This window comes from Lissotriton vulgaris, chromosome 9 (assembly GCF_964263255.1).
Source record: "Lissotriton vulgaris chromosome 9, aLisVul1.2, whole genome shotgun sequence".
NCBI classification, from domain to species: domain Eukaryota; kingdom Metazoa; phylum Chordata; class Amphibia; order Caudata; family Salamandridae; genus Lissotriton; species Lissotriton vulgaris.
The window spans coordinates 452,028,615-452,048,619 of record NC_141697.1 but is presented as its reverse complement, the minus strand read 5'-3'; the positions used below and the strand labels follow the sequence as shown (position 1 = coordinate 452,048,619).

The 20,005-nt window shown below is 39.6% G+C and overlaps 1 protein-coding gene across 1 annotated transcript in view; it reads right to left on the bottom strand.

The window, feature by feature from the left end:
- Nucleotides 1-20,005, bottom strand: part of C9H14orf180 (chromosome 9 C14orf180 homolog) — a 348,560-nt gene that overhangs the window by 36,426 nt on the left and 292,129 nt on the right. Inside the window, exon 3 of the mRNA XM_086936658.1 lies at nt 11,099-11,225. Coding sequence (XP_086792784.1) covers nt 11,099-11,225 — 127 coding nt within the window. The remainder of the gene's footprint in view (nt 1-11,098; nt 11,226-20,005) is intronic.

The following is a 20,005-nucleotide window of genomic DNA, read 5'->3' as shown; positions in this document are numbered from 1 at the left end:
AAACAAGGACAAAAAGCACTCGCAGCGGCGGCAGCCGGCAAACGAGGCAGCAGCGAGGCAGGGGCAGGCAAGGGGCACACGCAGCAGCTGGTGGCCGTGCGGCGCGGGGGTGTCCCACAAGTGGGTCACAGAATTCTGTGGAGTTTTTTGGTAACTCCTTAAAATTCCACAAAGTCAAACTCTGCAAGCTCCGCCCAGGCCTAGTGTTTTTTAAGCTTTACATCAGAAAGGCTCCCGCCAACTTAAATCACTTTTTCAGTGGTATTCCTCGAGTAAATAGCTAGGGGCCAGATGTAGGTCAAATAAAATTTGCAAATCCTTGCAAATCCTTAATAGCGAATTTTACTGATTCTCTATTAAGGACTCGCAAAATTGAATGTAGGTAGGAATCGCTAAAATATTAGCGATTCCTTAATATTCCCTAATAAAGAATCGCAATTTGAGATTCGCTAATAAGGAATACCGACCTATTCATTCCTATGGGCTAGGAGGCCCATCGGAATGAATGGGAAGATATTCACTATTTGCGATTCGCTATTAAAGAATCGCAAATAGCGGGCACTATTTCAAGGGTGCCAGGGTGTCAAAAGGACACCCTGTTGCACCCCCGATATGTTCATGTGTGCACATGTGGTGCACATACTTGCCCTAAGGGCATGAATGGGTGCCACATGACACTTTAAAAAAAGCAAAAAAGTGTTTTTTTTAAAGGAAATCGCTAAATACCACCAAGTATGAAGTTGGTGGTAATTAGCGATTCCTTAAGGCTAAAGTGCACTTTCTTTTGTGCTACTTACATTGCATTTAAGGAATTGCAATTTGCGATTCCTTAAATGCAAGAGCAAAATAAGGAATAATGATTTTGTGATTTCTTTTTTTGCTAGTAGGTTTAAACTCACCTACATTGCTAGCAGCCAAATATCAATCGCAAACGTGATTTTCAGCGTTACTGCTCGGTATTTGGCCACCTACATCTGACCCTGAGATCCGTTCCTATCGCAAGCAAGTGCTAGTTCACAGATTCCACCGGGTCAGATGGGCAGGCCGATCCATTTCAGTGGCTGGGGCCAAACTGTGGAGTACCCTGCCTACCTACACCTCAGAAGTGAATTCTTTTTCTGCATTAAAAAAAACTACTGATAACCTGGCTTTTCTCTCTCCATCTTCCTTAGTCATGGAGTTCTTTTCTGTTTGTTTGCTACTGGGTGCTCTCTGCTAGCGCTTTGACACCTTTTGGTATAGTGCACGCTATAAGTTCCAATAACATTACATAACACGACACGACACGACACAACATAACATAACATAACATAACATAACACAACATAGACATTCTGACTGCACAGATCAAAATAGGGTTTTTTGGGAAGTATCTGTTGACTACAAAGACTTCCTGATACAGAGTATGGTGAATAATTTAAAAAGACATCAAAATGATTGGGCTCTAAAAATGTATCTTTACATCAAAGATGACTATAAGCAATAGAAGGTGAAGACACAAAAAAGAGGACAATAAGACCACAGCTGGCCTTCTAACTCATATTTGGGTGGGTGGTTGGGTGACGCTTTGAACAGGACCACAAAAGGAAAACACAATGGAGGTAGAAGATATCACAATCAATACCCTAAAGTACCAGCACCCCAGCAGATGTTGTACTTGCCAGGCCCCTATGACCATTCACCCAAGATCCCCACTACCCCTTTTCGCCAAGAGGACGATGGAGGGTAGACGTTGAAACTGAGGCGAGAAACAAGTTTACTGGGAATTACCAGGACAAGAAGGGGTGAAGACATAGAGCAAGATCAGGGAACCCAAGCGCTGGACGAGCAGTCAATGGACTTGGTGGTGAACCTCACCAAAAAACAGATGACCATAGAGGAACATGGATCCTCAACAAGGATCTGGGTATTGTTCAAACTAGCTGTGCTGAAATGTTCAAACTATGATGTGAATTAGCAGAATTCTTCTAGAAGATCGGAATAAAAGCTTTCTTTAAAATGAACATGAACCTATATCAGACCAATGCCATACTAACTTGAAAAGAAATTGCCACTTTAATCCACCTCCAGCAACAATCACGTCATGGGTACTAGACATTTAAGAGGCTGTAATAAAATACATTGAAGGCTTTGATATCAGAAAAGTCAGATATAAGAATTTGACAAGGAAAGAGAGAGGCACTCTAGAACCTTAAAAAAAGAACCCCACTTGGTTATCAAGCAAGCTGACAAAGGCAGTGCCATTGTAATTCAGATCGAATCAGACTACGGGAAGCATGCCTTACTCTATTGAGAGATCTTAGTAGCTACAAAATATTGCAAAATCATCCCACAGAGGAACTACAATGAGAAACTGCAACATTGGTAGATCAAGCCAACCACGAGGGGTGGATTACAAGGAAGGAGGTTGAATCTCTCACCTCTGTGAAACATAGACACCCCTATTTTTCAAATTTCCCCAAATCAATAAACAGACAACTTCTCCACCAAGTTGTCCTATAGTGTCTGGCATCAGTTCCAAGTTTGAGCCACTATCCCTGTTTGTTGATTGGTTGCTGAGGCCACTTGCTAGGGAAATGAGGTTCTATGTAAAGGTACAAAACATCTAACTAACATAATTTCAGGGCTAGACTAGGACACCAGAACAGAGTTAATGATATGCTTGAATGTTGAATCATTCAATATGAGTATCCCTCAAGAGGAGAGCCTGAGAGTCATCAAAAACTTCCTGTCTGTAAAAGAATGCCTCACAAAGCCCCTGTTACTGGATCATGTGGCTAGCTAAACTAGCCCAAACAGAAACTATTATAGATTTATGGACATCATTCGCCTACAACAGCAGGGCACTTCAATCGAGAGCGCAATTGCCACCAACATTGCCTGTCGATATGTACAATGATTTAAACAACTACATATATGGAACAAAAACCCCTATAAATAAGAACTACTAGTATAGCATTGATACTTTGACATAGTGTTCATTATCTGGCATGGTGACACAGAGTAGGCTGCACAGTTTGTAGATTGGCCTTTTAATCCGAATCAGTTTCAGAGGTTTATTATGACTATCAACAACAGTGAGATATCATTTGTAGATGTAAGGATTAAAGCAGAAGGGGTTGACTGTACACTAATCTGTACTCGAAACCCACAGATAGAAAGAACCTTCTTCATTTTGACAGTGCACGCTCCGTGCTCTCAGGGCGAATCTCTCAGATGGACAATTTCTCCATCTGATATACTCACTATTAAACTAACAGACAGCACTAACCTAGTAGATTGATTCAGAAAGCTAACAACAGGACAAGGAAACATCATAGTGAGACTCTACTACTAAACGTAAACAAAGAAGAGAAGAAAGACCACATCTGTGTGAGCATGCATAGTAACATTTCTAATCAGGTCAAAAAAGTTATTACAGAACAGTGGAGGATACTAACATGCAACCAATTGGCCCTTGAAAAGCCCTTATTTTCTTTCAAAAGGAACACCAGGTTCAGGGACCTCAGAGTCCACATGAGACTGAGGAGAAACATCAACCAAAGCCAAAACACCCTTTTGGGCCTCCTAGGGTCATTGGCCATTTCCTGTGTGGACTGTGTTTCGTATGTCCCATGACAAAATATACAACTGTTGATCTTGGCTTAACCACAGCATGGGAACAGATAAGCAATACAAATTGTAATTCCAGCAATGTGATATAGCTAATTTAAAACCCTTGTAAGCTGCAGTATATAGGCATGGCATTAACAACATTAAGACAAGGATTAGAGAACATCAAAGCAATGTTATCTCCCATAGATTCTTGACCAAACTAACCATACACTATGAGGAGAAAGGACACAACAACAGAGATCTCTATTGGACCATAATTGAGAAGATAATAGCCAGTAATGATTTGTCAATAACCCTGCTGGAGCAAGAACAACAATGGGTGAGCAGACTGTCTCCCATAAACACAGCCTAAATGATGATACCCCAAGGAACCAGCTTAATTCTGCACAGTAAACTATTTAGGGCACCTGTCGTAGATGCCCCATCACACTGGAATCAGATGAATACATAACCAAGAGGCACAAGGCCCATTTAAGGTTATATGTTTATACAATTGTATGTATCCAAGCCCAGCCTGTAATTTATAGATTTCAAAAACTTTGCTACAGGCAGTCCAGACTGTGATTAATTGTAAATAAAACGAAGATTTTTGAGAACTCTTCAACTGGCAGCCCACAATTTGATGTGTTGGTGAGTCTAACAAACAGGCAATTGCCAGACTGCTTTTCCCATGAGCACTTCAGTAGTGTTTTTGATTTCGTTGATGACAAAACGTCACTGGGTTACATGCAGTCAGATTTCTGATTCAAAGGTATCCGCTATGGCAGGACTACATTTCCCATGAGTACTTAGGCAACTTTTTGATGACGATGACAACAACCCATCACTACACCCCTGCACACTTCCTGGAAGAGACTGTCAGAGCCTCTCCACATTAGTCGAAGCCAGAAGGAGAAAGGGGTTAAGTAAGGTCTCCAGGCGATATGGCACCCTCACAGAAACATGGCAAGATGAGGGATCTTTTTGACACACTCGAAGAGCTGTTCAGCAACTACCCAAACAGTGTGATCATAATGGCCGGGGGCTTTAATACTCATAACCTGGGGACAGTAACAGATGCTCCATCACCCAGGGACCGTGCTGGAAATTTACTGAATACATCTTTAAACACTTACAGACAAAGGTCAGTACAAGAGATACAAGTCATCATTCACGTCATGACTATGGATTCCCAGGAAAAATACAAATCAACAATTGATCATATTTTTATGTGCAAGCGCTTGCATGAACAAGTGGTAGAATTCCTAAAACCAGTGCAGCAGACTAGTGATCATCTCCCACTGGACGCAGTTTCTTTGCAAACGGTTCGTCTTCTGCACATCACTCCCCTGGGTTTGTCTAATGGGGAGGAAATACACGTGCTCCTGAGAAGACTAAAGTGGAATAAAATCGATTTATCAGGCCTGGCAGCCTGGAAAATCAATTGGCCAACACTTAACAATGATTATATTGAGGGGAACATACCCGAGAATTGGACAAAATTGGTGCCGGAGCTGCATCACCTTCTGTTAGGCAAAAAACCAAACCATTTGCCTGACCCCAGAGAAAGAGTGTGTTGCCAATTTCAACCAAGATGCAACAAAATTCAACTAAACAAGAAGGGACTGATATAAACGAATTGCAACGACAAGCAAGAGAGAGATGACAGAGCACTCCAAAATCGTCTGACAGCGAGGAAATTACACAGAAGAAACATATGGAACTTTAAAAGGCAACAAAAAGACTCCCAGTGGCTGTACATCTTCAGTCTGTTAACTCCAAGTAGACCGGCTGAATTTTAGCTATACATCAAGAGGTTGTCTGGGCACGGCCACGACCAGTGTAATGGACTGGAGTCGCAAGTCACACATGGATCAACCATGTGAACACACTGTACTGCAAGTCTTCTTATAACACCCTTCCATACCATCACCGACCCTTCACGTGCATTAGCACGCACAACGTCAATCAAATAACTATGGAAGAAACAACTGAATCTTTTGAAATGGGCAATCATGTGCTAGTAATATTAAAGAACTTCAGAAGAGACGGGTACCGAGGCCTAATGGCCTACCTGGACCCCTTTTTAAAGAAGGCTGTGAATTTTGGGCAACTATATTCACCCCGTTATACCAGTTTTGCATGGCTAATTCAACAATTCCTGAAGCCAGGAAAGACTCCTTATTACAACCAATCCACAAAAAAGGCGACACTGGAGATCCAACCAATTACAGGTTGATGGCCCTTCTGTATATTGAGGCAAAGGGATATGCATGCCTCCTCCTACAAGATCTACAAAACTGGGTTAACAATAACAGAATCCTACCAGTTTACCAATCTGGCTTCAGGGCAGGAGCATCAACATTGGATAACATTCTATCCCTAGCGTATCTGGTAGAACAGTCTACCCAGAAAAAAACAGCACCCTTTCTTCGCATGCTTCATGGATTACTCTGCGGCATTCAACTGTGTCAACAGGAATTTGCTCTGGCAAACTTGCAAAACTGGAGGATACTGACTATGCTGCTGAAAGCCAATATTGCCCTTTACACCATAACCTGGGTACAGGTGAAATTAACCCAAAACACAGCAACAAAAAAGTGTACATTGACTGAGGGCTGAAACAAGGCTTCGTACTGGCACCCCTGCTCTTTCAGACCTGGTAAATCAGTATCAAAAGCCATCCTGTTAGCTCCTAAACTTGGGTCAACTAGACTGTTTCTAATGTGGTATGCAGGCGATATGGTCTTAATGGACCACACTAAGATGGGTATGCAAAGAGCACTGGGCGAACTAAGCATTTATAACAACAAAAATGATTTAACAGCAAATGCAAGCAAAACAAAGGTAATAATCTTTGGAAAATATGCTAACAAACTCAAACATCAATGGCGACTGGGCCACTTGAAAATAACAACGACATCTAAACACAACTATCTAGGGGTCTGGATTATAAGCAATGGCAAGTCTACTGCACATCTTGCATCCATACAATCAAAAGCCAGGGCGGTGACGTATGCCCTTTGCAAACTCAACTCCAACTGGGCAGCCCGGCAACTGAGCCAATCTGAAAGGTAATAAGAGCCAAGTTACTTCCCTCAATTTCCTATGGCCAATTAGTATTTCCTGTGGCGCTAATTAACACCATGGAGTTTGCCAACTGCCGAGCAGTTAAACAGATTTTTCGGATACCTGCCCATGCTCCGAATACCTTGGTCTGGCTGGAATTCGGGTTATATGAACAATTTTACGAACATTGGGCATTGATTATTTGATACTACCAAGGGGCATGCGCAGCCCCTCGAAATACAATAAAAGCAATTTGAAAGGTAATCTTCACCAAAGGGAAAAATTCTTGGGCCGACGGCCTACTTACTGACTGCACTGAATTGCACTTGACCTGTCTAATTGGCAGGATTTTATTCACCAACCAGGATTTTTTAAAACTATTTTAAAGAAACAAGTAAGACTATTATCAAACCAAGATGATATGAGGCTAATAGAGTCCTCCAGCAGCAACATCAGACTCTTAGCTTGCTCCTACAAGGATAAATTGAGACAGGCATACCTTGACTCAGCCCGGAACAAAACAATTCTAAAGCAAATTCTGTCAGTCAGGCTTATGGTACTACCAATAAAAGATACCAATATTCTCTGGAAAGCACTAGAGTCGGTCACCACCGGCAGACTGTGTCATCAGTACGAGGAATCTGTGGCTCATCTGGTTTGTATCTGCCCCGATTGAACCACGCCAGCAGCACTTTACTAGAACCAGTGTTCTTAAAATATGGCACTCGCACCCATTCAGAGCAATGAAACTTCTTTTTAATTTGGAGGTGCCAATGGAATTGACAAGACGGGAGATTTGCACGCCAGCTTGCAGAACTCATAAGTAGAGATGAGACAAGGTTTAAAGGTTGAGCACAGTTTTAAACAATTGAACATATATCACATTTTTACAGTCTTTTAATTTCACATTTTGTGATTGCTTGATTTGTCAAATGAAATGTTTTAATGATGTTTTATCAATGATTGAAGAAGGTGTGTGGATGAACACTCCACATCCAGCCTTTTGTAACAATTTTAATAATTGAAACAATAACATTTATTCATTCATGTCACCTCAGTTTGGACCCAGCTATATGCAAATCAGTCTTGAACCGGCTCCAATCGGAACAGTCTAGCCCGGACTGCCAAGCCAGGTCCTAAACAGGAACACAAGCAACCCAGGACTGGTTTCACCCTATTTATGGGCTCTTCAGCCAGGTACAGCTTAGTTGCAGTGACGCAGTGTGCACGCGATCCACCGCTGGGCACACCTGCCCCCTTTAGGATGACACACTAAAGTATACAAAAGGTACGTTCATTGCCTGCTTGCCTACATATGTCCTCACATTGCATTAAGATGCAGCCCTTAATAGTGTTTATTCTCACAATTAATCAAGTGTTCGCCACTTGATGTTGGTACAGCAAGTGCTGGTTGTCCTTTGACACAAATCATCATGGAGCAAATGTGTAATTTACAACTTTTTGATAATTCATGTACATTTGTGTATAGCTAATGCACAATTTACCCATTATGGACGTTTTGAATGTCAGTAATAGAATTTATATGAGGCATGCTCATTTTACTCTTTTTATAAGTGATATAAATAAGTATGTGGTATTTATATACTGGAAACCTAGTCAAAAGACGGCGGAGCACTAAACATATTAAGTATTTGGAGATTACTCTTAAGCAAAAAGGGACTGTTATCGCATGATGATGTAGTGTTCTCTAAAAAGGTGTGTCTCGGCTCTTTGTTAAATTGTAGCAGAGGAATATATGATTATTCAACGATTACAAGTTCCACGCATGCCTTTACCACGCAAATTTTAGTTCGCATGTGTCTTTTGCACGCAGCATTTGACAACGCATGTTTTTACTCCGCAATCATAACGTTACGAAACATCTGACGTCCCATTTAAATTTACATAATGATACTGATAGGCTACATGCAGTACTAAGGAAAAGATCGATGTTTTAAACAATAATAAACAACAGATTCCCTTACATTTTATTTTTGTTTTTTTCATAATGCGCTTAATTAATACCCTAATTTACAAAGTTTTGATTCTTATCTTACCCCTGTACGTCTTTCACCATCAGCCCTTTCTTCCACCGACCACGGAAACAAGCATCAAAACACGTCTATCAAAACTGATAAAGGACTTCTATTATGACGTGCTCTTTTCCTTGTTCGTTTTGAGGCATTGTAGAGCATTTTTTTTACGTTTTCTTCTTATTTATTTATTAATATCCGCTTGTTTTTTTTGGGGGGGGGAGACCCCCCCAACCCCCAACCTCCCCCTCTAGCCTCCCCCAGTCCCCCCCCCCAGCCCCCAGCCCCTTAATTCCCCCCCCCCAGCCCACCAAAGCCCACGCAGATCGTACTTGCAGAACGACCACAGGAAGGAATACCACTCGCGTGGTAAAGGCGGTCGTTGAAGGCATACGCGTGGGAAAGACCTTTGCGTGGTGAGTGACGCGTGGTAAACGTTATGCGTGTTACTTGCTTCGTAGTAAATGATGTTTCCCATTTTGTATAATACCAAATTCGTGAGTTTTATAAGTATGTATACGATTTCATCCTGGAATACTGGCCCAAGAGACATGTGTTGCGAGTTTTACGCATACCATGCAACCAATGTCCTACGGATTTATGGACGTGAGAATGAAGACAATCCCTGAAGGGTAGAAATGTTGGGGCCTGGTCTATTGTGAGTTCGGTAATTTGAGGGAACACTACTTCGTGGTACTGTCAACGTTTTTAACATTTGACTCAGTACACTACATGCTTTAGTACTTTACTACTGCAATGATGGACATTTGGAAATATAAATAAACTCTATGCATATTATCTTTTGTTGGTAGTATGCCTTGTGTAATTGTAATAACACACTACAAAATAAAATAAATGGTGTAGTTCATAGTTTAGCAGCACTCATGTTACTGATAACAAGACCAGACCCGTTAGTTGTAACGACAATTGATCGCAATGGCTTGAAAGAACGGGGAATGAATGTAGTGCAAATGTCTACTCCATAGGTTTGCAATGGGCTCGCCCTCGAATAGGCATATGTTAGCTTTAGCACTTTTTAACTTAACCTCCATAAATTCCATCTAATTTATGCCTCCTCATAGGCTCTAAAGCGTGGGTCTGGCCAGCGCTTACTAAACAAACCTGTCCCGGATATTCCATGAGGTACCATAAGGATAATGACACAGCAGGCGCACCATTACAAGGCAGTAAAGGGAGAAGGCAAGAGATGAACAACGAGGCTGCAGGCCAAGGTGTTCATCACAGCTTGTCCAATTACTACAGAGCTGTGTTAGGGCTATTGGAACATTATTGTTGATTTACGATACCCTGCTGAAAAGGACGAAGAAGCAATACCCCAAAATTGTTACTTTTTTTATTATGAGCCACGATTTAATCTGTAGTTTTCCAAACAGAACTTGTCAGACAAAGAGTTACAACGTCTCAGTACTGCAAAGGGCCTCTCTGGCTTGTGATTGGATAAAGAGCTATATTGTTATTTGGAACAGGAATCTAGCTACTGCAAGGCTCGTATTGATATTGAATGGATTTAAAACGGTTCCATTCCTGACCTGAATATTGCATGTTAAATAATATTGTACTATATTAATAGCAAAGTTTAGTACATCCAAGACCATTGCAGGTGACATGTTACAGAAAACAGTAAGGGCAGAAGCCATGGTAGATTTTTAGGATGTCCACATGAAATACATGTAGGTATGAGATAGGGTATCCCTGTTGTACATTATAAGGCTATTGCATCTTAAGTTCTATGAACATATAGAGGACTGGGGTCAAAGCTGATCATGACACCACAACTCAGCTGTAACAACTAATCCGGTTGAACAGCTGCTTCATTTTCTCATTACATGTTAGAGACAGGTGTTATACTAAATTTGTGGGCTTCCTAGTATTTTACAAGGATCAATGAATGGTAATCACTCACAAAGCCATTGATTATGTAGAACACCCGAAATGAGCAAGACATTTTAGTAGGGGGGCAATATCCTAGACCTTTAAAACACCACTGATCTTTCAATGGTCACATCTCTACACAGAAAAGTGTTCCTTATTACGTGTACAGTACTTAATCGAATCAGGTGCAAGAGTTCTTTGCACTCTAGCTAAAATGTAATTTTGCGAATTAGGTGTTTTTTCATCCTTCAAACAATACATTCTATCGCAAACTTTTTTTAACACAAACTAGATCATTCTTTCTTTGGAAGGATGTGGCACGCATAAGTGCTTCCCTATGAACACTGTTTTTTAGGCATACATCTTATATACCACCCAATAGGAGAAATAAACCTATAACAAGTTCATATCGATAAGCTGGGAGTGCGGGCCACATGAACATCATATTTTTATACAAGTTCACGCTATGCTCCATATGGTGTTCAACAATTTTAAAGCATTTTACATACCGTGCACAGTTATTGCTACTGGGTCTCGAAAGCGAACTCTTCTTTCTACTTTGTCCTTTTCACCAACTACTCGGCTGACAAGTGATCTTTTTCTCAGGATTGATGGAGGGCATTTTCCTTCATTTATCTAATTTAAAAAAGAGACAGACTTTTTTATGAATGCACTGTGGTTATGAATTAGTTATGTTCACATTGTATGCATTGCTTTCATTTTAGGAGACTGAGTAGATTCATTATAAGTACACACCATTTTCGTTTTTAAAAACAAAGGGCCTGATTTCGATGTCGGGTGGAATCTCACCGACTCGGTCTTGGGACCGACCCACATCCGGTCGGCAATGCTGAGTGCCTCAGTAGGATGCGACCAAACACTCTTCGGTGGCATTACTACATTTCACTTTGGGAGCACGCATTACAGCCGCAAAGCAGCCGTAATGCATGCTCCCATAGTGAAATGGGAGGTGTGGTTCATCCCTGCACCTCAAGGTGCCTGCCACAAGGTGCAGGGATCAACAGGCGGCACCATAGGTGCCCCTTCAACCTCCAACCAGATGCCATGCACCAAAGGAGGCCCTGCTGAGGGCCCCCAAACACGCTATAGGCCGGCATGGAAACCATTGTCAGAAACTGTGCATTGTAATCTCAAGCATAGAATAGACAATACTGTATAATAATACCTCAGTTCCCTCTTTGAGAGCAGTTTAAATTCTAGTACGGCCGAAAAACCGGAGCGATTCGGTTACCAAACAAGCTTTTCTGTGAATTGCAAATCACCCACTTCAGCCTAAATATATCTCCTGAGAAAATTGCAAATTCAAATAAGTATGTTACAGAAATATCTATTTTTGGGCCTGGCCATCTCTGCAAGGTCACCCCAAAAATATTTGCCTTAACCTTCCACCTTTTAGCTTTTTGTTGTTGTTGGCCTTGGGGTTCCGTGCACTTTACCATTGACAACCAGTGCTAATGTTTGAGCTCTCTTCTTAAAATATGGTAACACTGGCTTATACCCAATTGGCATATTTAATTGTAATTGCCTAGTAAAGGGGCACTACATGTTCCCAGGGCATGTAAATTAAATGTTTGTAGTGAGTCTGCAGCACTGATTGTGCCACCTACTAAAGTAGCCCCTTCAAAATGTCTCAGACCTACCATTGCAGAGCCTGTGTGGGCAGTTTAAACTGCCATTTCGACCAGGCAAAATAAACCTTTTGCCAGACCCCAACCTGCCTATTAAATACATATGTCCCCCCTATAGTAGGCCCTGCACAGCCCAGAGGGCAGGGTGCAATGTATTTAAAAAGTAGGGAATGTACATTTAAGTTTTACATCTCCTGCTAGTGAAAAGCTTTCAAACTTGTTTTTCAATACTGCTAGGCCTGCCTCTCCCATAGGATAGCATCAGAGTAGCCTTATTACATGTCATTTCCAAATGGGAATAGATAATCAGTGAATGTTTGGTGTTTCTGGATTCACAATTTAAAATTCTATCTTACGGTAAGATGAATTTTAAACTCTAATTCGCAAAAGGCTTCTTTTAGAAAGTTGGTATTTTCTTGCCTTAGCCGTTTGGTGCCTTCAACCTGTCTGTAGGTCACCTTTTCCAGTGTGGGTGACAGTTGGGGATGTCTATTCCTCCTAGACAGCCACACACAATGGCAACTTAGAAGTGACTGTATGGCCCATCACTGGCCGGATGGGAGGAGGAGTTGGGTACACCCCTACTTAAACTTGAAAAGGCTGTGTCCTACCTCCACACAAAGCGATACAAAAGGGGATGATGGACGGAGCGTTTGAGCCAATCAAACACTCACCCCAGTCAACTGATCTGGGTTTAATCCATCACCATTCTTTAGCTCACTCGGCCACCCCAGTTCAGACGGTACACAGACAAAATATCGATTTTTAAATATCGATATACAAAAATATTGAAGTTTAAATATCGATGGGACAAAATATCGAAGGTAAGTAATATCGACAGTCTTAATATCGATATTAGTATGATATCAGTAATATCAAAGTTGTAAATATCGATGTCAATAATATCGAAATTAATAACTTCGATGTTACTAATATCAATTTTTAAATAAATTTAGTGTATATTATATTGTATTTATTATGTTTTATTATTTATTTTTAATGTAATTTAATTAAATATTGTCTTTTACTACTGTAGCGGGTTGTGGGTTTATAGGGGAATAGGGTGGGAAGTAATTTAATTATGTTAAATTAATTATTAATTAGTAGGAATTATTAATTAATTAATTGAGAAATAATTTTTAATTATTTTTATTTAATTGATTAATTGATAAATATGTTCTGTAGCGGGTTATGGGTTTATAGGGGAATAGGGTGGGAAGTAATTTAATAATAATTAATTAATTGATATATGTTTGTACATATTTTAATTAATAATTAATTGGTAATTAATTTCTATTAATTAGTTAATTAATTAATATAATTTTGTACATGTTTATAATTATTAATTAGTTGGTAAATAATTAATATTAATGATTTAATTACATTAATTATAGTAATTATTTATATATAATTTATTGTTATTCTTAATTAATTAATTGGGAAAAATAATATTAATTATTAAATTAAATTAATTACAGCAAATGTGCTAATATATTTACTTTATTGTTATTGTTAATTAATAATTAATTGGTAATTAAATAATATTAATTAATTTTGGGTAAAGGAGTATTTTTAGGGTTCAGGGTCAGTTTTCAGTTTTTGGGTAAAGGGGTATTTTTAGGGTTCTGGGTCAGTTTTCAGTTTTTGGGTAAAGGGGTATTTTTAGGATTCAAGGTCAGTTTTCAGTTCATGGGTAAAGGGGTATTTTTAGGGTTCTGGGTCAGTTTTCAGTTTTTGGGTAAAGGGGTATTTTTAGGCTTCTGGGTAAGTTTTCAGTTCATGGGTAAAGGGGTATTTTTAGGGTTCAGGGTCAGTTTTCAGTTTTTGGGTAAAGGGGTATTTTTAGGGTTTAGGGTCAGTTTTCAGTTTTTGGGTAAAGGGGTATTTTTAGGGTTCAGGGTCAGTTTTCAGTTTTTGGGTAAAGGGGTATTTTTAGGGATAAGGGTCAGTTTTCAGTTTTTGGGTAAAGGGGTATTTTTAGGTTTCAGGGTCAGTTTTGGGTTTTTGGGGTACAGGGATATTTTTAGGGTTCAGGGTCAGTTTTGGGTTTTTGGGGTACAGGCGTACAGGGTGAAAACAAAAAAATATTACATTAAATCAAATAAATTACATGAAAAAAATTAAAATTACATTAAATTATTAAGTGTTTTATTTATATTAAATGTATATGTATTAGTTTTAATTTTGTTTTAATATTTTTATTTAATATTTGTAAAGTTATATGTATTTTAAAATTATTTTTACATTATTATTAATACATTTAAAAAAACGATATTTTTGATTCCGATATTTTTGTACTACGATATTATTTTTTCGATATTTTTGTACTTACCTTAATGAAGATAGGATTCCGATATTTTTGCTGTCGATATTTTTGCTCCGATATTTTTGCATTTCGATATTCTGTCTGTCGATATTATGTCAGACATTCAGTTCAGACATGGCCATATGCAAATCAGTCTGACCATGTGCCTCATGGGAATAGTCCAGCCCGAACTGCCAAGCCATGTCTTCCCTGGACTGGAAACAAACATCCTGGGACCGGTTTCGGATTCATAATCCTCATCAGCCAGGCTATCTTGAATCCAGTGGCCAAGTGAGCAAGGGACTCACGTCTGAGCATACCCTGCCAACTTAGGGCGAACAAAGAGTTACAAAAGGGGATGATGGACGGAGCGTTTGAGCCAATCAAACACTCACCCCCAGTCAACTGATCTGGGTTTAATCCATCACCATTCTTTAGCTCACTCAGCCACCCCAGTTCAGACATGGCCATGCATTCTGTCCATCAACTGTGTTTTTTGCAATTTTCACCCCGAGTGGGCTGGGTATGCTCAGACGTGAGTCCCAGGCTCTCCACATCACTGGAGTCAAGCTATCCAGGCTGAAGAAGGCTGATAGCCAGAAACCGGTCCTTGGATGCTTGATTCCGGTCTAGGAAAGACATGGCTTGGTAGTTCGGGCTGGACTGTTCCCATGAGGCACAGGGTCAAGGCTGATTTGCATATAGCCAGTGTCTGACCTAGTGTGGTGTGGAGAGCAAAACAAAACCTCAAAAAACGATGGATTTAGGCCCAGATCCTTGTACTGGGGTGAATGTAAGACATTGTTCTGCATTCTGTCCATCAATTGTGTTTTTTGCTACCTCCACACAAAGGGCTGCATAACACCTATAGGTAGTCTGGAGCCAGAACAGGGAAGGCAGGGCATGTGTACACTTTACAGACATGCCTCAAGAAGCTTCTACACACTTCAAAAGGACAACTGTGTATAAAAGAATCCTCAGACACCAACTGTTCATTACACACTGGGCATGTTGATACTCTGCCAGAAAGAAGGACTGCTGTCCTGCTAGAAGCACTGCGACTCTCTGGACTGCTACTCCAAAGGAACTAATGCCTTGCCGTGCTGACCTGCTGCCCTCTTGCCTGGGAAAAAAGAACCAGACCTGCAGCTTCACCTTGAACCCAGGACCCCATAGTGACTCAAAGTGCTAGTCTGTTGACCTTCTGATCTGAGCCACAGGGACATCTAAGGCTCCCCAACAGCTCCTAGACCCGTGTTCAGTGAGTTTCTGACCCCAAGTACTGCCTTTCAGATCCTGGACACTTGCTGTAGCTCACAGGCTCTTAACATCATGCTTTTGGTGACCGCAAATGGGCCTGTTCACACCGGAACTGTGCCACTTGCACCAAAAGTCAGCATGAGATGCCACCAGCCTGCTTCTTTGCACCGCAAGCATCGCTCGCCCACAGAGGACTCCCACCGCAAAGCCCCAGCCTGCATGTTCATGACGCTTCACCTGCTCTTTGAGAAACGCCAACCACTATCCGTAAAGCTCTCCTTTATCCCTGTGGTCCTCTCCAAAGTAAACAGGTCTCATGCAATAAAACTTGAGAAGACAAAACTTCAGTGGGACTAATCTGAGACTTTATCCCACTCGTGATCTATCGCAGTCAGCCTGAACTTTTGACTATGATCCCGTCCATTGCAACGAGATAGCCACGATTGGCGTTTTATGCATTTAGGCACTGTATTGTAGCTTATTATAACTCTGGTTCTACTTATTGGGTTTTCATCATTTTGGTCTTTTTATATTTATTGAATTCATCTTTGCCTCTCTAACCTGGTATTAGATCTTTTTGTGTGATGTTGTCACTGTTTTACTGTTTTTAGTGTTGCACAAATACTTTACACATTGCCTCTAAGTTAAGCCTGACTGCTCCATGCCAATCTATGAGGGGGTTGAGCACAGATTAATTTGAGGTTCGCTTGTGAATGTTAATGATAATGATATTTAAGAAGTGCGCTAATACCAATGGCGTCTTGCTGCTACTGCCAGTAGTACCATAGTAGATACAGTGCGAAGGTAAAGGTATAAAACCAAACCTGGGATGCAGAGACAGAGAAATATATTGACAGATTAGAAAGGAATTTTAGAACAAGGAGCTAAAAATCATAGTTTCAGTTCCTTCCTGAACTTCAAGGGGTTAGGCTGAGTTCTTAGGTGGTTGGGCGGAGAATTCCACCATTTGCAGAATAGGAAAAACTTCTTCCTCCCCAATGTGCTCTTTTTATTCTAGGGACAAGAACTTTCCTAGCATTGCTAGACCATAGAGAACATTAATACTATATAAAAATGTATTGCTGGAAGCGAGGGCTAAACTGCTGCAGGGCCTTATGGGACCAATTTAAGGACTTTAACTTTATTCAGGCCCTTAATTGTCTGAGAAGGTTATACCTGCTGCTCAGCCAGGCGTGACCAGGTTCGTGGAATGTTGGTTTGGGGATCCTATTGAATGTTGTATGAGTGTGGTGTCAGTTGGAGGATGGGCTGTTCAGCAGGAAGGCTGCTCCTAATGGGGCTCTTCATCGTAACATTTATCCTAATAAATTAACTTACATAATCTAACCTGGACCATTAGACGTCAACGAATCCGTTAAGGGCATTGACCCATACAGTGTACCCAATTAAAAATGGACACGTTAAAAACCAAAGGTTTTTCTGAAGAAGAATTCAACAGAATTGTAAATGGCACTTCAAAAAATTATACTTCCATTACAAATACCAATAATGATGAAGACAAATGGCGCGAATTATGGAAACAACAAAAAGAAATTAGTTCGCACAGAATTGCATGCAGACTTTCTAATTGATTATCTTAAGAAAGGTATAATCCCCAGTGGCTTACAGGTCAAAAACGAACCGGGGGTTTTTATACGACATGCGGGATTCATAGTAAACTGGACCCTGATTGCCAACAGATGTAGCAGGGATTGGATGTTGCTAATAATCGAAACAGCCAACTCCATCCTAATAATAGAGAGAAAAGAAACAGCAGAATTAGAAACCAAGTTAGATACCTCAATACTGGAAGATACAAAGAAAAAACTAGAAGACATCTAAAGGGATGTCTCTGGCTATAGGGACTACTTTTTTGGTAAAAAAACGAATACATTCAATAAAGATGTCTCCAATTATAATACTGAGATAGTCTACCCCTATACTCAAAAAGATTTTTTTGATTGCCCAAGAGACAATTTCCCCAATAGAAACCAGTGGCAACAACCTTGGCGCACATACCCTAAAAAACGTGTGACCTTTTTGGACTCCTCGTATACAAGCACTGACTCTGAACAAGATAAAACAGTGGATAAAAACAGAGCAGGTGAATCTACATCGACCCCTAATAGAGAGTCATTGCCTTTTTTAGGACAACGGGGACGGGGGAACCACCAAAGCCATCACAACCATCCGAGAGGCAATGGGAAAGGGAAATTTTACCCTCAACCTCAACAACAGAGGAGATACTACACAAGGAGCAAACCGAAATGGGATTAAATCAAAAAGCATCAATTATAAATCTCTCTGATATCGCCCTTAATAAAATAGAAAAAGAAGTTCTAGAAAAGGGCTTAGGTTTTGCCATCAGCACCCGGGTCAATAAATATAATTTAGAAAGGGATCTACAGGGATTCTTTAGAAAAATTAGGCTGCAAGACTTCTCTAGAGATAAACCTCCAAGAGAAGGCCCCACGAATAAATCGGGTCTTAAACCCAAATCGACTTGGACACCCCATGTTGGTATGGTTAATAAACAAATAGACCTGTTCGAAAAGGTGGTAGAAAGTAACATCTCAGAACTATTAATGCATCCTTTGAGTGGCACAAATAACTTAAGTAGAGAGGAGAGAGTTGCTTTAAAAAACCTAGAAAAGAATGAGCTTTTAACCATTAAACCCAGAGATAAGGGAGGGAGTATAGTTTTAATGAATACTGAAGATTATGACAAAAGAATGATGCTCTTGTTAAATAATTCTGAACATTACTGTTCCTCTAGCAGACTAGAGTGGACTGCTCTGATCCAGAGAGTGAATGTGCTTCTTAATTTTGCTCATGAAGATGAAATAATCTGTCGAGATGAATATCATTTCTTAAAAAATGAGGCACCTATCATTCCTGCCCTTTATGGACTTCCTAAAGTCCACAAAAATATAGCTGACCCGCCTATGCGGCCCATTGTGTCATCCATTGATTCAATCACAGAACCCTCTAGTAAATGAATCTCTGACATAATATCGACAGACAGAATATCGAAATGCAAAAATATCGGAGCAAAAATATCGACAGCAAAAATATCGGAATCCTATCTTCATTAAGGTAAGTACAAAAATATCGAAAAAATAATATCGTAGTACAAAAATATTGGAATCAAAAATATCGTTTTTTTAAATGTATTAATAATAATGTAAAAATAATTTTAAAATACATATAATTTTACAAATATTAAATAAAAATATTAAAACAACATTAAAACTAATACATATACATTTAAAATAAATAAAACACTTAATAATTTAATGTAATTTTAATTTTTTTCATGTAATTTATTTGATTTAATGTAATATTTTTTTGTTTTTACCCTGTACGCCTGTACCCCAAAAACCCAAAACTGACCCTGAACCCTAAAAATATCCCTGTACCCCAAAAACCCAAAACTGACCCTGAAACCTAAAAATACCCCTTTACCCAAAAACTGAAAACTGACCCTTATCCCTAAAAATACCCCTTTACCCAAAAACTGAAAACTGACCCTGAACCCTAAAAATACCCCTTTACCCAAAAACTGAAAACTGACCCTAAACCCTAAAAATACCCCTTTACCCAAAAACTGAAAACTGACCCTGAACCCTAAAAATACCCCTTTACCCATGAACTGAAAACTGACCCAGAAGCCTAAAAATACCCCTTTACCCAAAAACTGAAAACTGACCCAGAACCCTAAAAATACCCCTTTACCCAAAAACTGAAAACTGACCCTGAACCCTAAAAATACCCTTTTACCCAAAAACTGAAAACTGACCCTGAACCCTAAAAATACCCCTTTACCCATGAACTGAAAACTGACCCTGAACCCTAAAAATACCCCTTTACCCAAAAACTGAAAACTGACCCAGAACCCTAAAAATACCCCTTTACCCAAAAACTGAAAACTGACCCTGAACCCTAAAAATACTCCTTTACCCAAAATTAATTAATATTATTTAATTACCAATTAATTATTAATTAACAATAACAATAAAGTAAATATATTAGCACATTTGCTGTAATTAATTTAATTTAATAATAAATATTATTTTTCCCAATTAATTAATTAAGAATAACAATAAATTATATATAAAAAAATTACTATAATTAATGTAATTAAATAATTAATATTAATTATTTACCAACTAATTAATAATTATAAATATGTACAAAATTAT